Source organism: Haliotis cracherodii, unplaced genomic scaffold (assembly GCF_022045235.1).
Source record: "Haliotis cracherodii isolate W230 unplaced genomic scaffold, xgHalCrac1.p SCAF_2, whole genome shotgun sequence".
NCBI lineage: Eukaryota > Metazoa > Mollusca > Gastropoda > Lepetellida > Haliotidae > Haliotis > Haliotis cracherodii.
The window spans coordinates 51,019,332-51,039,688 of record NW_027266275.1 but is presented as its reverse complement, the minus strand read 5'-3'; the positions used below and the strand labels follow the sequence as shown (position 1 = coordinate 51,039,688).

The following is a 20,357-nucleotide window of genomic DNA, read 5'->3' as shown; positions in this document are numbered from 1 at the left end:
ATTAGACTAGCATGTATAAGATGTTTTGATGACCTGCTTGCGTCGCATGAAAACAGCAAAATTAATTCATTGGTAGACTATTAAATTACGTCAAAGGTTACGTCCGCGTGGGACAGCTTCAACATTGACGTCGACTTTGTCAAATCACTTGAAATGATAAAAAATAAGGACGTATACAAGATCAATGAACCATCAAGCCAAAGCCGTAGCCGTCTTCTGGACGCGCGCCAATGTCACTTTTCAGCTTTCAACAATGTTTAGATACCAATTGAAACTGTTTTCACCTCAAGGAACTTAAAATATAAGCTTACCTGATCCAAACACTAGTGCCATCAGATCAGTTGTGACCTTTGTTATGCCGACATGTGGTTTCCGAAAGCAACACATCCGTCTGTCGCGTGCAGTGCAGAGAGTCTGATTGTCTCTGACGTCAGCTGATTGTTGACGTTATCCATCTATGATGTCATCTGTTTGGAGAACACAACAAGCCGTGACGTAGCTCCATTGTCGACGTCATTGATTTCAGTTTGGTGATCACATCATTGTTTTCTAGGTCGTTTCCGGGTCCGTGTATGACTTTTCTAGCGTCGCTCTTGATCTTTCTGCTCAGTGCGGCATATGCGATCATACATGTAGGCACATTTCCGTCCTCTCTGTGTTGTGTTTAGCACAGGCGGCTAACAAAGTACAGGCAAACTGCACTACTCGTCACCAATCAATTTCCCGGAAACGGACATGTAGAACCGGGAGGACACTGACATGCCTCTTGACCATGCGTCAATGCGTCAACGAATCGTCTATGATGAGATCTCCATGGTCGCCCACCCAGAATACGTTACAAAAAGTACTACCAGACTGCATTTAGCTTCATTCAAGCGAATACTCATCTAATCATGAACAAAAGAAGTCATGTTACATTTACATCCGCATCTATTGCTGCCTTTTCAAAGCATGTAGGAATCGTTGGAATATTTGTACTCTAGCACTTCGTGGTTACTACAGATGGGTATTGTAAAGCAACACAGTGTTTCTCATTCACTGATTGCAACAGATATGTACAGGATAGGATCCCAACCAACGTATTCCAAAACATAAGCCTTTATTTCCTGCAATATTGGACATATACAATCACCTCCCGAAACACACAATCCAGGCATTTGGGCCTGTTGTCAGACGTTATTAATCTCAGTAACCATAGTCTTGTGGCTTCTTCTTCATTAGACTAGCATGTATAAGATGTTTTGATGACCTGATTGCGTCGCATGAAAACAGCAAAAATAATTCATTGGTAGACTATTAAATTACGTCAAAGGTTACGTCTGCGTGGGACAGCTTCAACATGGACGTCGACTTTGTCAAATCACTTGAAATGACAAAAAATAATGAGGTATACAAGATCAATGAACCATCAAGCCAAAGCCGTAGCCGTCTTCTGGACGCGCGCCAAGGTCACTTTTCAGCTTTCAACAATGTTTAGATACCAATTGAAACTGTTTTCACCTCAAGGAACTTAAAATATAAGCTTACCTGATCCAAACACTAGTGCCATCAGATCAGTTGTGACCTTTGTTATGCCGACATGTGGTTTCCGAAAGCAACACATCCGTCTGTCGCGTGCAGTGCAGAGAGTCTGATTGTCTCTGACGTCAGCTGATTGTTGACGTTATCCATCTATGATGTCATCTGTTTGGAGAACACAACAAGCCGTGACGTAGCTCCATTGTCGACGTCATTGATTTCAGTTTGGTGATCACATCATTGTTTTCTAGGTCGTTTCCGGGTCCGTGTATGACTTTTCTAGCGTCGCTCTTGATCTTTCTGCTCAGTGCGGCATATGCCATCTCACATGTAGGAACATTTCCGTCCTCTCTGTGTTGTGTTTAGCGCAGGCGGCTTTCAAAGTACAGGCAAACTGCACTACTCGTCACCAATCAATTTCCCGGAAACGGACATGTAGAACCGGGAGGACACTGACATGCCTCTTGACCATGCGTCAATGCGTCAACGAATCGTCTATGATGAGATCTCCATGGTCGCCCACCCAGAATACGTTACAAAAGTACTACCAGACTGCATTTAGCTTCATTCAAGCGAATACTCATCTAATCATGAACAAAAGAAGTCATGTTACACCGACATCCGCATCTATTGCTGCCTTTTCAAAGCATGTAGGAATCGTTGGAATATTTGTACTCTGTAGCACTTCGTGGTTACTACAGATGGGTATTGTAAAGCAACACAGTGTTTCTCATTCACTGATTGCGACAGAGATGTACAGGATAGGATCCCAACCAACGTATTCCAAAACATAGGCCTTTATTTCCTGCAATATTGGACATATACAATCACCTCCCGAAACACACAATCCAGGCATTTGGGCCTGTTGTCAGACGTTATTAATCTCAGTAACCATAGTCTTGTGGCTGCTTCTTCATTAGACTAGCATGTATAAGATGTTTTGATGACCTGATTGCGTCGCATGAAAACAGCAAAATTAATTCATTGGTAGACTATTAAATTACGTCAAAGGTTACGTCTGCGTGGGACAGCTTCAACATGGACGTCGACTTTGTCAAATCACTTGAAATGACAAAAAATAATGAGGTATACAAGATCAATGAACCATCAAGCCAAAGCCGTAGCCGTCTTCTGGACGCGCGCCAAGGTCACTTTTCAGCTTTCAACAATGTTTAGATACCAATTGAAACTGTTTTCACCTCAAGGAACTTAAAATATAAGCTTACCTGATCCAAACACCAGTGCCATCTGATTAGTAGTGGCCTTTGTTATGCCGACATGTGGTTTCCGAAAGCAACACATCCGTCTGTCGCGTGCAGTGCAGAGAGTCTGATTGTCTCTGATGTCAGCTGATTGTTGACGTTATCCATCTATGATGTCATCTGTTTGGAGAACACAACAAGCCGTGACGTAGCTCCATTGTCGACGTCATTGATTTCAGTTTGGTGATCACATCATTGTTTTCTAGGTCGTTTCCGGGTCCGTGTATGACTTTTCTAGCGTCGCTCTTGATCTTTCTGCTCAGTGCGGCATATGCCATCTCACATGTAGGAACATTTCCGTCCTCTCTGTGTTGTGTTTAGCGCAGGCGGCTTTCAAAGTACAGGCAAACTGCACTACTCGTCACCAATCAATTTCCCGGAAACGGACATGTAGAACCGGGAGGACACTGACATGCCTCTTGACCATGCGTCAATGCGTCAACGAATCGTCTATGATGAGATCTCCATGGTCGCCCACCCAGAATACGTTACAAAAAGTACTACCAGACTGCATTTAGCTTCATTCAAGCGAATACTCATCTAATCATGAACAAAAGAAGTCATGTCACACCGACATCCGCATCTATTGCTGCCTTTTCAGAGCATGTAGGAATCGTTGGAATATTTGTACTCTGTAGCACTTCGTGGTTACTACAGATGGGTATTGTAAAGCAACACAGTGTTTCTCATTCACTGATTGCGACAGATATGTACAGGATAGGATCCCAACCAACGTATTCCAAAACATAAGCCTTTATTTCCTGCAATATTGGACATATACAATCACCTCCCGAAACACACAATCCGGGCATTTGGGCCTGTTGTCAGACGTTATTAATCTCAGTAACCATAGTCTTGTGGCTTCTTCTTCATTAGACTAGCATGTATAAGATGTTTTGATGACCTGATTGCGTCGCATGAAAACAGCAAAAATAATTCATTGGTAGACTATTAAATTACGTCAAAGGTTACGTCTGCGTGGGACAGCTTCAACATGGACGTCGACTTTGTCAAATCACTTGAAATGACAAAAAATAATGAGGTATACAAGATCAATGAACCATCAAGCCAAAGCCGTAGCCGTCTTCTGGACGCGCGCCAATGTCACTTTTCAGCTTTCAACAATGTTTAGATACCAATTGAAACTGTTTTCACCTCAAGGAACTTAAAATATAAGCTTACCTGATCCAAACACCAGTGCCATCTGATTAGTAGTGACCTTTGTTATGCCGACATGTGGTTTCCGAAAGCAACACATCCGTCTGTCGCGTGCAGTGCAGAGAGTCTGATTGTCTCTGATGTCAGCTGATTTTTGACGATATCCATCTATGATGTCATCTGTTTGGAGAACACAACAAGCCGTGACGTAGCTCCATTGTCGACGTCATTGATTTCAGTTTGGTGATCACATCATTGTTTTCTAGGTCGTTTCCGGGTTCGTGTATGACTTTTCTAGCATCGCTCTTGATCTTTCTGCTCAGTGCGGCATATGCAATCTCACATGTAGGAACATTTCCGTCCTCTCTGTGTTGTGTTTGGCACAAGCGGCTAACAAAGTACAGGCAAACTGCACTACTCGTCACCAATCAATTTCCCGGAAACGGACATGTAGAACCGGGAGGACACTGACATGCCTCTTGACCATGCGTCAATGCGTCAACGAATCGTCTATGATGAGATCTCCATGGTCGTCCACCCAGAATACACTACTATTAAATTACGTCAAAGGTTACGTCTGCGTGGGACAGCTTCAACATCGACGTCGACTTTGTCAAATCACTTGAAATGACAAAAAATATAGACGTAAACAAGATCAATGAACCATCAAGCCAAAGCCGTAGCAGTCTTCTGAACGCGCGCCATTATCAATTTTCAGCTTTCAACAGTGTTTAGATACCAACTGAAACTGTTTTCACCTCAAGGAAATAAAACTGTAAGCTTACCTGATCAAAACACCAGTGCCAATATTGGCAATATAGAATCACCGCCCGAAACACACAATCCATGCATTTGGGACGGTTGTCAGACGTCATTAATCTCAGTAACCATGTTATTTACTGTAACCAGGACAATATGGGTAAGTCAGTCATATACAGACAGTTCGGCAGTTGTAGGGACTGGGCGCACATTGTGCAGACGCCTTTGAACCTCATCCCACAAGTGTTCGATGGGGGTTCAGATCAGGGCTGGGGGCTGGTAGAACACGGATGTTGTGTTGTTGCAGAAAGGCCATGGTAGCTCTGGCAACATGGGGACGAGCGTTGTCCTGCTTGAAAATGTGTGGTTGCAAAAAAATGGAACAACGTGGGTTCTGATCACTTGGTCGATATACCGCTGAGCCGTGACGCCGTGTCCCCGACCTTGACCAACATTCAGAAAGCACATGGGTCTCGCATTTAGTCCAATCTATGCCCATATCATGACGCTAGGTCCACCCCATGGATCCCTTTCCACAACGTTTCTGTCAGCGAAACGATCACCTCGACGCCGCCAAATTCTGACTCTTCCGTCTGCATGGGAGACACAAAAGCGACTTTCATCAGAGAAGATGACACGCCTCCACTCACGATGACGCCAATTGCGATGACCCTGTGCCCACTGAAGTCGTGCTTGTCGATGCCGTGGTTTGAGAACAGGACGACGTGCTGGTCGGCGACATCTGAGGTTGTCGGAACGGAGACGTCGGATCACAGTGTCCCGACTTATGTGTCGATTATGTGTTCCTATGGTCTGTCGAGCACTTTCACTTGCAGTTAGGAACGGATGTCGCTGGTGTTGACGGGTAATCTGCTGATCTTGTCGAGGTGTGGTGACCCTAGGACGACCGCTCCGAGGAAGGTCATCTGTGGTCTGTGTAGCATTTTATCGATGCAGGAGACGGTAAATTGTGGTTATGTTAACGTTGAAATGACGGGCAACATCTTGGACAGACTCTCCAGATTCCAAACGTCCGATAGCCTGGTTTCTCTGAATTTGAGTTAGGCGTGGCATTGTTGACCAAGGAGTGGTAGGTCCAAGAATCGGCCACAGTTTTATACCCACTACAGTTCGTGACATTTTCGATTTCGCGAGAAATGGGTGCATGATACCCACATATTCATTAAAATGGTGCATTTTGGCGATTCGTTTTTTTATGTTGCGTTTTTACTCGGGGCTTCCAAAATGCATCAGGCTTCACTACATGCTAAAACTCATATCAATTTATGGTTCCGTGTTTGTTACCTATTTGCTTAAAACCACTTGCGTTTCTTTTGCGTGTGAGTATACATTGCACAATGATGGTGTACAGATATTTCGACAATCATATTAATGCAATTAGTGGATAATGGCCGATGCCAACCTAATACACTATAAAGTAACTTTATTAAAGAGAAAACTATAGTATACAGTTGTATAACAAATGATCCACTTCATTATAGATATACTCCTTACAGACACTTTGTTGTGTGATATCTGTGCTATCATAGAGGCAGCAGGTGTATAATGCTTTGTATTTATGTTCATCACATTGTGTTGCTTTACCCCCTGTGAAAAACCCTCATAATCGAATGGAGACATTATACACTTAATACAAGAGGATGGCCCCATTTCAATCTCGTTAATATTGATGAGCAGGTGCGTGTACACCTGGCTCACGCTGTGAAAGCCCACTGTTTTTCACTCTCCTCGTTCATTTTTAACTGAACACAAGCTATAGAAATCTGGGCTTGTTTTGTTAATTTGATCTTATTTGATCGACCTATGTATTGTGTGTTTATTTGTGTGTTGTTTAACGCAACACTCCTCATTATTCCAGCTATATGACGGCGGTCTGTAAATAATCGAGTTTGGACCACACAATCCAGTGATTAACATCATGAGCATCGATCCACGCAATTGGGATACGATGACATGCACCAATCATGTCGCTTCTATAACAAGTATAGTCGCCTCTTACGAGAAGCATGGGTTGCTGAAGTCAGATTTTAACCCGGATCTTTAACGGTGACTAATGTGATGACGAAAAGGAAAAGTGACATACCTACAGAAATGAATAAAAAGAATATGTAGAGGAATGGGGTGGACATTTGTATGAAAATGGATAATAACAACTTAACAAGTTTTCAGATAAAATGGCATTTGTTTCGCAGCCTTTTTGGAAACTTCGATCCGGCGAGCAGTGCTTCCGGGAAATGACGGAGAATCCCGAGTCACCAAATCTCCGGGCAGCGTCAATGCGAAATGAACGCGATTTATTTACTGCACCCGCAGTGTTGTAGCGAGTTTTGAACATGTGCTCAAACTGGAAAGTGTTGCGATATGAGTGTGCAATCACATGTGAACGAAAGCACTGCTTGAATCTGTGTATGTGACATGTTTATAAGGACACAGCATCGCGAAGTCGAAGGTTATCCGTCATGGAGACACAGACGGGACCTGTGGTAGTGGTCCATTACTGACTCAATGACTGATTAGTGGAGACATGTTGTGCTGTGAAATCTGCGATGAGGAGTAACTTATGATCTTATATGAGGCATTTCGGGTTTATTCTTTTAGTATTGTTTAGATCTGTGTTGGTAGTTGAATACAAATCCTTTTGCGTTCATAAAATCGTAATGAAAGGAAGCTAAAGCTGTCCCTCTGGAGGTTGTTTACAATATTAGTTCCTAAAGTTTCCAGTAGATGGCGTGGAGAAGATTGACCAATCAGCGTATAACCATTGACTCCCTGGCGGTTTTTACGATTGCGGGAAACTCCTTTACATGGATTTGCGCCAGAAGACTTTTTTTAGGGGATCAGCCGACGCGATCTAAAAAAACAAAATCAGCGACAGGGACGTCATATGAAAGATTTGGAGAAATGTTGGGGACGTTAGAAAACTTACGAAATATGAAACTAAAGACACCATCACAGGGTGAGTATTTTAATTGTACCTGTATATCTTACTTGAAGGCCAGAATGGGCTAAATTTGCAATTCTGCTTGTTGTCAAAGAGTGGGTGCATTTTCATATCTTTGATTAAATAATAAAATAAACTTTCTTTGAAATGTTGTAATGATTTCCATGATCGGATAATGCATTTGTCCTACACCACTTTGTCTCTGAAAGAATACACTGAATATATCAGTTAAGATAATTTTGATGGAAGAAGTGTCCAGTCTTCATTTTTGGGCTACAAAATGCAGCCCAGCTTTTGGAAATAAGTTATTTTGAAAAATGACCCCAGACATTTTTCAAGATAACTGTTAAGCATCACCTTGTAAAAGTAAATCACTTGTTTCTGGACCAAACTCATCCAAAATATTGTTACTCTGATGAGCAATGATGAGGTACCTCTGTGAAGATCTGAGGACATCTTCATTGGAGGTTGTGTTGAGGGTGAACCCTTACCTAACTTTGATTGCCCAAAGTAAGTGAAGGATGTTTTGTAGCAGGGCAGTGAATGAGTAATAGGCAAACACATGCTCAGGTGAGAGATGTTTTATTCCACCAATGGATGTGTCATATATTTATCTACACCCTGAAACATATTAAAGGAATGATAAGTAATATTAACGATACAAGTCATCAACATCACAGTAGTACAAACCGTGTTACAATACAAACAGATGTTATTCATATATTAGTTGTTATACTGTACAATAATCTGCTAACTGATGTAAGAACCAAATAGGAAATATAATATATGGATAATTATTCTAAGTGTAAAGAGATTATAAATCTCTTTCAAAATATGTAAATATACATGAACTTACAGGTGTGACACACTTATGTGTTACAGTAACACAAATATAGAAACTGACTATACAACTTACAAGTAATCATGTGCCTACCCTGTGGGTGAAACTAGGGTGTCTTCATAGCTAGAGTACCGCAACTTATTATTCCGGATATCTAAACAGAACATATTCTTTTATAACAATGATTAATAAACTATGCTATTTACATACAACTTTAAAATATTACTCCGGATCCCGTATAGTACAGATTGTATATTATACAGAACTAATCACAAATGCATTAAAAAGGTAGACAATTCCATGAAACAGCACATACACTCTTCCTCAACTTTGAGGGTTAGCTTGGCCAATCAGTTGAGGATGTCCTGGCTTGGGTTTGTTAAGGCTTACCACATGAAGGACGCATTTTTATTATGTTGAATACGTTAATCTATCTTAACCAATAATTAAACATAAAAGTTGAACACTTAAAAGCAACAACACTGAAGGTGAATAAAATACATATGTTCAAACTACAGTGTTATATCTGTCACATTTGGGTTCTTGAGCCTATCAGATGTCAGCTTTCTGAAACATTTTGCCCCCTTGATTCGTAAATTTAGATTTGTGTACATGAAAACACTCACAGAACACAAATACTCCTGTGACAGTGCTTCCTTTTTGGTGTAGATAACGTGGCACTCTAAATCACTACAACAATATAATGTCACAGCCTTATTTTGTTGTACCTTCAAATTCAGTTAAAAATGTCATTTCATGTTAATGTACTTATCACGAATGTAACAGTTTTGTCATGGTGACCCGTATTTAACTATAATAGCAGGACTAATAAAGAGGAAGAGCTTACATTATATTTTTTTACTTTATTGCATTGAATGCAATGGCAATGTTATGTTATAACGTTAAAAGCCTCTGAAATAGAAACTTATTAAAAAAATCCCAATTTTGAACAAAATAACAATATTTCCTAATATTCTTGCCCAGGACAGTTAGTTTAGTATCCTTGGTAATTGCTTGCTAGAATATATATGTATATAAGTCTTGATGCTGATTGGAAAGGTCATTTGCATGTTGATGCGACATCCTATGGAGGTGTCCTCAAACTAAAGTAGAAAGTTATTATATCAGCGTGAAATATCTTGATTTATATTTAATGGCATTGTTTCATGACCATAATATTTATCAAAATTTGCCAGTGTTGGACAGGACTTTCGTTCACATTTTCATTGCTTTGTTTCCACTTGTTCATATCTTTCATGAAAATTGAGGTGATTTCAAGGGGCGCTAGGCTTACACAGTCCTGGAAAATTTGATTTAAGTCATCCAGATACGACTTGACATTCTGAAATATCAAATTTTCTATCATGTTTTGTTTTCAAATGAGCAGGTGATTTTTCCCTAACATGTCTAAGTACCTCTGAGATGATGTCTTAGATTTTGTCTATTGTCATGAATGATTGAACCTTTGAAATAGTTCATTTTACTTTAGATTCCAATGTGTTCCGGAAAGGATGCCATCTATTCATGTAGTCTATGCTAATCTGGCAGAGATATGTACATGATCTATGTGATTGTTCTTACAGATGCTGCAGATAATTACATCAGTGATGTGAAGAAGGAGTTCACTTTTCCCCAGGATCAGAAACACTTTACGGTAATTTTCTGTTTCCATGCCTGAGGAACAGGATGAAAAATGGGAGGTTAAGCAGTGAAGACTAAAATGGCTTTAAGTTTGCCCAAATGGCTGAAACTGCATGGTTTTAACTTGATGTCAGGCCTTTTAAAAAACTCCCCAAATGAGAATTACATATTTCCCAATTCATCTTAATATAGTTGTAATAACTAATCAATGCGAATGTGTTAGCTTGGTCAAGGTGACGTGTATTCACAGACCATGCTGATAGTATGAGAACTTTGAGAAAATCGCAGTTTTGAACAAAATAAATATATATTTTCCATTATGCCTTCCTGGAGACTTAGCTTTTGAATCCTAGGAAAATCCCTTATATTATTGCAACAGATGCCAATCATTACAATTTGTGGCCTGAAGTTGAGCTGTTATGCTTGTTCTCTCCCAGATTAAGATTTTTGAATTGTTTTCATGGATCAGGCCTCAAAGTTGCAACTAAAGCGGTAGCCAATGTGATCTAAATTTCAATTTGTCTACTGTCTAAAATTCAGAGGTACCCAAATGACTACCCAGAAAAATATCTTGTGGAGACTAAATTCTATTGCTACACATCTGTAGACACAAAAATAAATAACAGCCGATATTGGAAAACATGTCTGCTAATAACTGTACTTGCAAATAATTCCTTCTAAAGTTGACAATGAACCAAAATACATTAAAAGTAATGTAATTAGTTCTTTATTTTAGTTGACTTGGATAAGCGAGGATAAACCTATATAATCTAGTAACATAAATTGCATCATTGTTCAAGTCACAAGTAACCAAATTCAAGTAGTTTCTTGATTTTCCCACCGGCTACCTAGAAAAAAATATGGCTGCTTGGCAAAAATTTAAACTTTGAGTCCTGTGGATTATTTACGTGCATAAAGTATTACAGAGAGCAAGTTGCTAATGCATCACTGGTGTCATTAGCATTCTACCTTGAGACTATGCTGACCCATCTTCCCGAGGCAAGAGAGTAAACTGACTCTAAAAGTCCAGTTTCCACCCTTGCCGAACTAGGCTGGAAATCCTGGGCTCGATCGTAGCGCCACCGGTGGCTGTTACGAGTCATGTAATTTCTATGCCTCTCCTATTGACTAATCAGATTCAACCTCTCGTATCACATGCATTTGCTTTAAACAAAATGGTGGCGCCCAGTCAAGACAATCTGATCGATAATCAAGATCTAAATACGTGAGCACCTTGATTAAAAACATGAAAAGATTTAGAAAGTATCTGTTGACGAGTAAGCGATGCACATGCTTTGCAAATCCTGCAGTCGACCAAAATCTGCATGACACTTTACTTCGATTTCGGTGCGCGATTTAGATTGGGCTATGCATAAACTCGTTAGTGCAGCCAAAATGTAACTCAATTCTTCCCTTCACAGCTTGACCTTCATTAGGTTATTGGATCTAAAACAAGTTCTTTCCTTGGCAGAGGTCGTGGTTGTCAAGGACAACATGGTTACAAATCCTCCAACATATGTTCTTTCACTGCTTCCAAGCACGTTGGAGAATTAGCCAAACCAGGCGACTCTTCCTCTTAGTGACTCGCATCAGCTACTGGATGACTGGGAACTTCTGCCTCCCGTCATACCCATTGTAGAGACTTTTGTAGGCAGAAGACTAAGGGTTTTTTTTGGCAGAGAACTGGTACATCCTGGCCGATCCCTTCGTCACACTCTTCCTGCAGAAAGTTTGCAGGCTGCCAATGTAATACGGACTCCCCCTACAACGTCCACACTTCATCAGCGAATATCCGGCCTGTCAGCTCCCGCGTGGAAAAGAAACAATCAGTATGATCTAGATTATCTTCAACATAAAGACATTCAACGCTATGTATCTTGAAAATCCACCGCATTTTCGCATGCTGTCCATTACGCTCCTATCCCTCAAACAATCAATCAAACGAAAGACCACATGGTCATTATCGACACACAAGACGCATATCTACATGTACCCATCAATTGGGAGCATTGCCATTTCCTCCAGGTTCCTTTTTCAAAGCAATCACTACCGATGGAAGGTGCTCCCATTTGGAATTTCTTCGCCCTGTGGCTTTTCACTCATATTGCCAGGCTAATCATGAGGTTCCTGCACATTCGAGGGATCATCTTCGAGTTGTACATCGATTATATTCAAGCCCACACAGTTCTAAACATTCACCAGTGACATCTGGACTTTACGCAGCAGCTTGGTTGGCTCGTCAAAGTTGCGAAGTCCAAGACGACTCCCACTCAATGTTTCCAGTTCATCAGGGCTCTATTCGACACCAAGCTGGGCAAGAGCACTCACTCAGAGAGGTCTACTTAACTTAACTGATCCAGTGCTTCCTGAAGCTCTACCTTCAGAGTGACATCTTCCAGGTACGGCATATTGCTGGAATATTGCTAAAAGCGGTGTAAAACCATACTCACTCACTCACTCACTAAAAGAGTAGCTATGACCATGATGACCATCACGGAGGCTAATCATTCCTCCACAAAGGTGTTATAGGACCATAAATGGAAAGCATTCGAAGCTTACTGTCAACCTTGTGGCATCACCAAACCGGTGACTGTTTCTCATCAACAGGTCACCAAGTATCTACAACATCTGAGATCTACTTTGAAGTGTAAGGGCTCCACTTTGAATACTGATCTCGCTGCGATCAACTCCATCATTATCCTTTCAACTAAGGATCTAAGATCTACAGTCACTAGTTCGGTCTTATATGGTGGCTGACCAGTCTTCTCTATTCTGGCCGCCCACTTGGGATCTTAATGTCATCCTCCGCCATTTGACTACTGCAGCGTATGAACCACTTGTTGAGACACCCTTAAGACGGTCTTTCTCCGGAACATGGCCACAGCTAGAGTGAGTGAAATGCTCGCTTTTGAGAGTACAGAATGGGAAGGTCTTCTCATCACAAACCATCTGTCGTTGGCGGCTATCCTGAGCCCAGGCGACCATGAAGACCTCTCCTTATGTCCGGTTAGAGTGCTCCCTATCTATTGAGAGGCTGCGTGACCACTTCGGCACACCTGCAAGAGACTCTTCATCACACTTTCCATGGTGGCCACTATTGAAGTCTCCCTTACCATTGCTTCCTCTTGTGACATCCAATCCACATGAGACTAGAGCCATCGCCGCTACCATGGCCTTCCACAGCAATTGCACCCTGTCCGCCATCATGAAGGATTGTTTTGAAGTCCAGTTCCGTCTTCGCTTCCCACTATCTACATGACATCTCATTCAACTGAGTACAGAGCCTCCACTGGTTAGGTCCCTTGGTCCAGGCGCAACAATTGACATCTGCTCACCAGCTCAGACAGACGATACTTGTACCTGCTCCTGCGGCCCAGTACTCCGTATCCTGTATATACAAAATATATATCGGAATTGTTGCTCCTTTGCTTATTATCATTCGAGTTCACGGGCTGAATACCCAGTGGAGGTTGAGCTACCTCATCTGTAGAGAAGACTATAGTCCTCAAAATCAAAGGCACCATAAGGTGCGGCCATTTTGGCGGTGTCTCATGCCCTTACCTGCTCACTTCTGGTTTCGGCACATAATTACTCAGTATTGGTTTGATGATCCTCTTGTGCATGTTGTCAATCGTTTCTCTTCTCCTCTTAGCATGCTTTAATCCCATGGCTTGATTGTTAGCTTTGCAAAAGAGTAGAAGAGATGCCAAGCTGGCTGACCCTATTGCCTGTCGGGGGGCGGTTGGGTAGCCTAGTGGTTAAAGCGTTTGCTCGTCACGCCGAAGACCCGGGTTCGATTCCCGACATGGGTACAATGTGTGAAGCCCATTTCTGGTGTCCCCCCTCCGTGATATTGCTGGAATATTGCTAAAAGTGGCATAAAACCATACTCACTCACTCACTCACTCACTTTTGCCTGTCGGAGATAATGGTCATTGGTGTGGTCTGTCTCGTAGAACTGATTTCTATTCAAAGCTATGCAGTCGTTTTGTAAGGATGTCCTACATGAAAACATGTAACACGTCATATCGATTTCATGATGTTACATCCGGCTCTTATGGTGTGTTTACATACTCCCGAGTTCGTATCTTTACGACACTAGGCAGTGTTTTCGATTTTTCATGTATATCGTTTTTTAGCACCAGTTTCGTTGTGTGCATCTCGAGGTTGTAGTGTATACAGGCTAGGGTATCTATGCCCCTCCGCCCAACTGAGGGATAAATGCATAGTATGAGATAGGGCAGGTTTAAAAATTTGTAAATTTTACATTAACTTGTATAATTACGTACTAATCCTTTCTGACATGCTATATGCCCTCCCATTGTCCCAACCATCCCCGCATCACAGCTCCGCTAGCCTGTCAATGCTAAGAGGAAGGAGTGACAGGGGTAGTTTAGTGGTAAAATCATCTCAAGTCAATTACAGTGCGTGACCCTTTAGTGTGGGTGGTGACCATGGTGATGCTGGGTGTGTTTGGGTGAAATGTTTTAGAAGAGGAAGCTTTGTTCAAGGAAGAAATGCATAGTGTGGGATAGGATAAGTATATAAATATGCAATTTAATGTCAACCATTCTAAAATATTAACATTACCCTTTTTCAAATGAAATTGCTCCTTTGTTTTACCTACTGATTACTGAGTTCACTCCAGAGCTTCAGGTAGGGTTGGCATCTCTGTGTTGCTTTGCGTGTTTGAGGGAAATACTTTCATGAGTAACAACATCAAAGAAGTTGACCGTATTAATCTGCTTTCAAAAGAATTACTGTTGATCTGCTTTTAATAAATATGTTTTTGGACATGTTGAATTATATGTTTTATCACATTTGTGTCATGTTGCATATGTAAGCCAAGTTTGAAGTAAGCACTGAGACCTAAACCCAGACAAGCCCTGGGACTTTCTGAATTTGTAGTGCTGCACAAATGCATTGGTTACATTGAGCATGTTGATAAAGTAAAAGACTAAAGCCACATGTTGTATTTGGATCTGAGAGTCTCCAGCTTCAGTCTCCATGTTGAGATATTGTGTGTGAGTATGGTTGTGTACATGGTACGGAATAGTGGTATTCTTTGCAATGAAGTTTGTGACATAGTATCTGACTGACATGTTGACAGGTTTCTGTGGAAGGGAACATTGGATGTGGGAAAACTACACTCCTGGAATACTTCAAGCATTCAGCCAGTGTCCAGGTGAGAGGTTCCAGGGATGATCATGAGAGATTTTGCATGTGACGTTAAATATAACACTACAGAGTTTTGACATGAAACTGAGCAGTGCTGCGGTGAATCTGGTGATTTTATCTGGACTGGTGCTTATTATATTAGGATCACTGCACATACTTGAGGCATAGTATTATCCCATTAGGATCACTGCACATACTTGAGGCATGGTATTATCATATTGGGATCACTGCACATACTTTAGGCATGGTATTATCACATTGGGATCACTGCACATACTTTAGGCATGGTATTGTCATGTTAGGATCATGGAACATACTTTTGGTATTATCACATTTGGATCACTACACATACTTGAGACATGGTATTATAATATTAGGATCACTGTACATACTTTAGGCATGGTATTATCATATTAGTATCACTGCACATACTTGAGGCATGGTATTATCATATTAGTATCACTGCACATACTTGAGGCATGGTATTATCATATTAGGATCACTGCACATACTTTAGGCATGGTATTATCACATTGGGATCACTGCACATACTTGAGGCATGGTATTATCATATTAGGATCACTGCACATACTTGAGGCATGGTATTATCACATTAGGATCACTGCACATACTGTAAATCTTGAAATTAACGTGAGTGTGATTTAAATTAAGGTAAGGATATGTATTATTCCACTAGTGATGGGGTGGGGGGAGTCGCATTGATATTGAGTCACATTTTTGGCTAGGGGTCTGCTTGTCTTAACCTTTAGCCTGCTGAATTAATTTTAGCGTAAGGGGCTCTAAAGAGGATGGGTGATTTCAAAGACACGGTGCCTCATTAAACAAGGGCCAATTGAAAAAATATTTTGCACATTTATTCCTGATAGAAAACTACACAATTCTATATAAAAATATCCTGGTGTTTTCAATCATCCCAAGGTTAAGACCAAAGCGAACACAAAATTTGTAAATTTTCTTGAACTTACCTGAATTGCGTTATTGAAGGTGGTTTGCATTTCATGCTAGGAACCTTTTAATATCGTAACATTTGTGCAAATTGATTTCAATAATCATATCTCTGATATCTTAATTTTAATTGAGTAAAAATTCGGGTTTTATAATCGCCATATATCAGCGCGATGGTAAATTATGAACCATTTCTAGTGAATTTATTATCTGAACGTTAAACAGAAAAATAACTTAATTTTCGAGGTCATCATGTCGGTTGCAGAAATACGAATATTCGGGTTAATCTGACGTGTCATGTTATAAAATTTGCAGGAAACAATTAATGACTTATAAATATTCACTAATCCTAATTTAAAGCGTTTTGGTTGAATATTTACGATATAAAAAAATAAACGACCCGTGTCATGATGCTAGCAGACGTCCTAAAATCAAACATGGCGCGCTTTGCCCGACCTCCGCATAACTTATTGCTATTTTAATATCAACAAAGTTTACATTGCCTTTATAAATATAACTTGGCGAAAGTTGACGATCATCTCAATCGAAGAATGTTTTATTTGTCATATACCAATAAATATCTAGAATGTATATCAATTCAGATTTTGCGTATCATCCAATATTTGTCATTTTTCCCGCAGTGTTTGTTGACTTTGTTCAACTCAACAAATCGCGAGTTAGGCCACGCCCAAACGTATCACTGACATTTGTCGGCTTGTCAATGTGTCGGAATGTTTATCAAACGAAATCATTTGCAAACTCTTTAAAAATGAAATTCTTTTTACAAAGATTTATACATACGGGTCAATAATTCTAGAAAATTAAGTTAGATGTAACAAAATGACTGTAATAGTCTAACGGGATAACTATGCATGTGGAGTTGTTTGTTTACCGCCGTTGCCATGATCGTACAAGTTCCATCCAATCGATGATGTTACGATTCAGATTGGTTTTGTTTACAATTAGTTACACTGAAAGTTGCTAATTTTTAGAAATGAAGGAACATGAGTGTTTTCCTTTCGTCAGCAAACAAAAAATTATGATCGAATAGGAAAAATTATGAAATTAAAAAGAAAATATCGGACTGCATGCCGCTCAACTTGAAGTGCCAAAAGTCAACAATGGCCGTTTCTGGTAGTTGTGTGCCGAGAAGTTTTTTAACTCGCGATATTTTCTTTTAGAGGTAAATAAATAATGAACGTTTTGATACTGAGCAAGCTGAGCATATATGCATGTCATACGTAATTTAAATGTTACACAAAGCCTTCTTGGTAAATAGATATGGCGAGTTTTATTTTGGGGTGTTGTTATGCTATTCGCCTGTCGAATGGGTTCGACATCAGATGCACGGGGATGGACACCTCTGTCGAATGGGTTTCGACTTTAGCGTGCAGAGCTTAAGAGGCGACTATACTTGTTGTAAGAGGTGACTAACATGATCGGGTGGTCAGGCTCGCTAACTGGAAATAAGTATTTTTAAACAAAGATCATGAAGATGCTTATTATAAATGCTAGTGTACATGTTTACCAATAAACATGACAGATGCACTGGAAACATTTTTTTGGACAGGCTTAGTTAATGCACAGTGATTAAACCAGGTGATTCAGAAATTGAAAAGGTATTATCAAGCTATCTTGATGAAAGGAACGGGGCAAACTTTCTAAATGACATCTGCTTTTTATCTTCCTCGTGGTGGAATGACATGGATAAAGAGTATTTCTTCTGGGTGGCCAACTTAAATTCCAGAGGGCGCTCCTATATTTGTGTAGGAGTGTCCCGTGGCCCACTTGAAGAAAGTACACAATATCTATCCTTGAATGTAGTGTATTGTTAGAATTTGGTACAATGAATAGTATTTTTTATCCCTCTTTTTCTGTGTCCATTCTATACATTTGTGCAATCTGCTTGGACATTGCTGCATTGGGTAAAACCTTGTGGGGAGCTGTGATCAAGTCATTGTGGACTGATGTTAAGTATATACCTAGTGAATGAATTAAACATGTTAAAAGCCCTTGTTTTTATTGTCAGTGAGGTGTCAACATGTGTGCATGTTTCAGGCACTGAAAGAACCAGTAGAGCAGTGGACCAATATACAGGGGCATAATGCTTTGGTGAGTCATGTAAACACCATGGCATTTCAATGTTGGAGTCAAGCATGCCAGTCAAAGCATCCTGATGATTTGGATTGAATAGATTATTGTTATTATGTTATTGTAAACATGTGTACAGGTACATGCGAGGCTGTAGTTATCACAATGATATAATTTGTATGTGTGTCAGTTTCAGATATGTTCATTGTTACAGGGCCTGTTGTATGAGGATCCTTCAAGATGGAGTTTCTCATTTAATTTGTATGCTCAACTCACCCGGATCCAGATGCACACCAAGCCTCACGTAAGTCGTCATGTATGTCGTCACGTAAGTCGTGATGTTGGGCTAAGCACAGTATGCTCAGCCCAAGGGTTACCAATCAAAATCCAAATGTCTGACCAATCATTGTATTCATATCAATCTGATACCCATGAAGATCAGGGTTAGAATTGGTCTCCAGCAATCCATGCGTGCCATAAGTGCCAACTAATAGGATCGGGTTGCCAGGCCCGCTGACATGGTTGATGCAAGTCATTGCATCCCAATTGCTTGGATCGATGATCATGAAGTCACTCACTGGATTGTCTGGTCCAGACTCAATTATTTACAGTAAGTGAGTATGGTTTTTACGCCGCATTTAGCAATATTCCAGCAATATCACGGCGGGGGACACCAGAAATGGGCTTCACACATTGTACCCATGTCGGGAATCGAACCCGGGTCTTCGGCGTGACGAGCCAACACTTTAACCACTAGGCTACCCGACCGCCCCCAATTATTTACAGACCACCGTCATATACCGGGTAGCTGGAATATTGCAGAGTGCAGCATTAAACAACAAACACATTAATCTGAAGCTCTGCTCGAAATTATGTGGCAGACAATAAACCTGTTAAATGTTACAAACTGTTCTTGTGATACCGCCATCATGATAATCACCTGTGTTTGGTTATAAGCAAAATGTTAATTTTTGGAAAGCCAGATTGATTTATTGTTGGTGAAAGCCTGAGACAGTCGTAGACATCAGTTTGTAAGTTGGTGCACCAGTAGCAATGCAAGACTGATGATGTTTTCAGACCAAGCCCATCAAGATGTTAGAGCGCTCCCTGTACAGCACCCGCTACTGCTTCGTGGAGAACAACTACCGCAGGTCAGCCAACCATGGCATGGTGTATCACTCTCATAATGGCTCCATCTTGTAGTGAAGACATTGCCCATAAAATTATTCATGCACTAGTACCAAATGTGAAATGTCGTGATAAGTCCATTCATAATTTGTTACCCGAATTTGTTTTAGGAAGAATCGTTTGTTGTAGACAGAAGTATCAATACTTCTAAGTTGTAATAACAATGAAGAATGACAATGCATTTTTGAGGATGTTATTATTTTAGCCAAACTATTAACGGCCTGGAATATGCAGTACTGACGGAATGGTTTGATTGGTTGTCAAAAACACAGAAGGCTGAGTTAGATCTGATTGGTGAGTAATGTTTAGTTCCAGTGTGCCAGCACATTTGTTATTAGCTGTGTTGTTGACCACTTTCTGAAAGGCATTGTGCATTCATAGCTTTGGGTCATGGGACCCGTGCCAATTTACACTTATCAGATGGGTACACAAAGTATGTGATCCTGACTACCCAGGGGTTGATTTAGCTATAAAACATGGACAAGTGCAACCTGTTTTTGAAAAATGCACCCTATTATTATGTCAACATGCACCAGGTGCATGTCAATCATTTCAGATTTGTCACTGACAAACCATTACTTGTCCACACAAAATTGATCTTTGAACACTCAGTACTTCTAAAGGTTATTTACCATGCTACATCACTAATCCCAATGTAACATGTAATTTGTCATGCTTTCTTGGGCTTAACGTTACCGAACTGTGGTTAATTTAAGATTATGTGCATATGTTCCTATGACACTGGCAGCGGGCTGGCCTGTTTCAACTTTGGTAAATATTTAGGACCAGGGTG

The 20,357-nt window shown here is 40.6% G+C and overlaps 1 protein-coding gene across 2 annotated transcripts in view; it reads left to right on the top strand.

The window, feature by feature from the left end:
* Positions 1 to 7,064: 7,064 nt before the first annotated feature.
* The window catches only part of LOC139468190 (thymidine kinase 2, mitochondrial-like), a 16,641-nt gene continuing 3,348 nt past the window's right edge, over positions 7,065 to 20,357 (top strand). The window contains exons 1-7 of one of the 2 annotated variants that reach the window (XM_071249998.1): positions 7,065 to 7,674; positions 10,084 to 10,154; positions 15,252 to 15,326; positions 18,344 to 18,397; positions 18,591 to 18,680; positions 19,454 to 19,527; positions 19,770 to 19,858. In XM_071249998.1, the coding sequence (XP_071106099.1) occupies positions 7,443 to 7,674; positions 10,084 to 10,154; positions 15,252 to 15,326; positions 18,344 to 18,397; positions 18,591 to 18,680; positions 19,454 to 19,527; positions 19,770 to 19,858 (685 nt within the window). In that variant the 5' untranslated portion in view covers positions 7,065 to 7,442. The remainder of the gene's footprint in view (positions 7,675 to 10,083; positions 10,155 to 15,251; positions 15,327 to 18,343; positions 18,398 to 18,590; positions 18,681 to 19,453; positions 19,528 to 19,769; positions 19,859 to 20,357) is intronic. The other variant, XM_071249999.1, reaches the window with a different exon arrangement.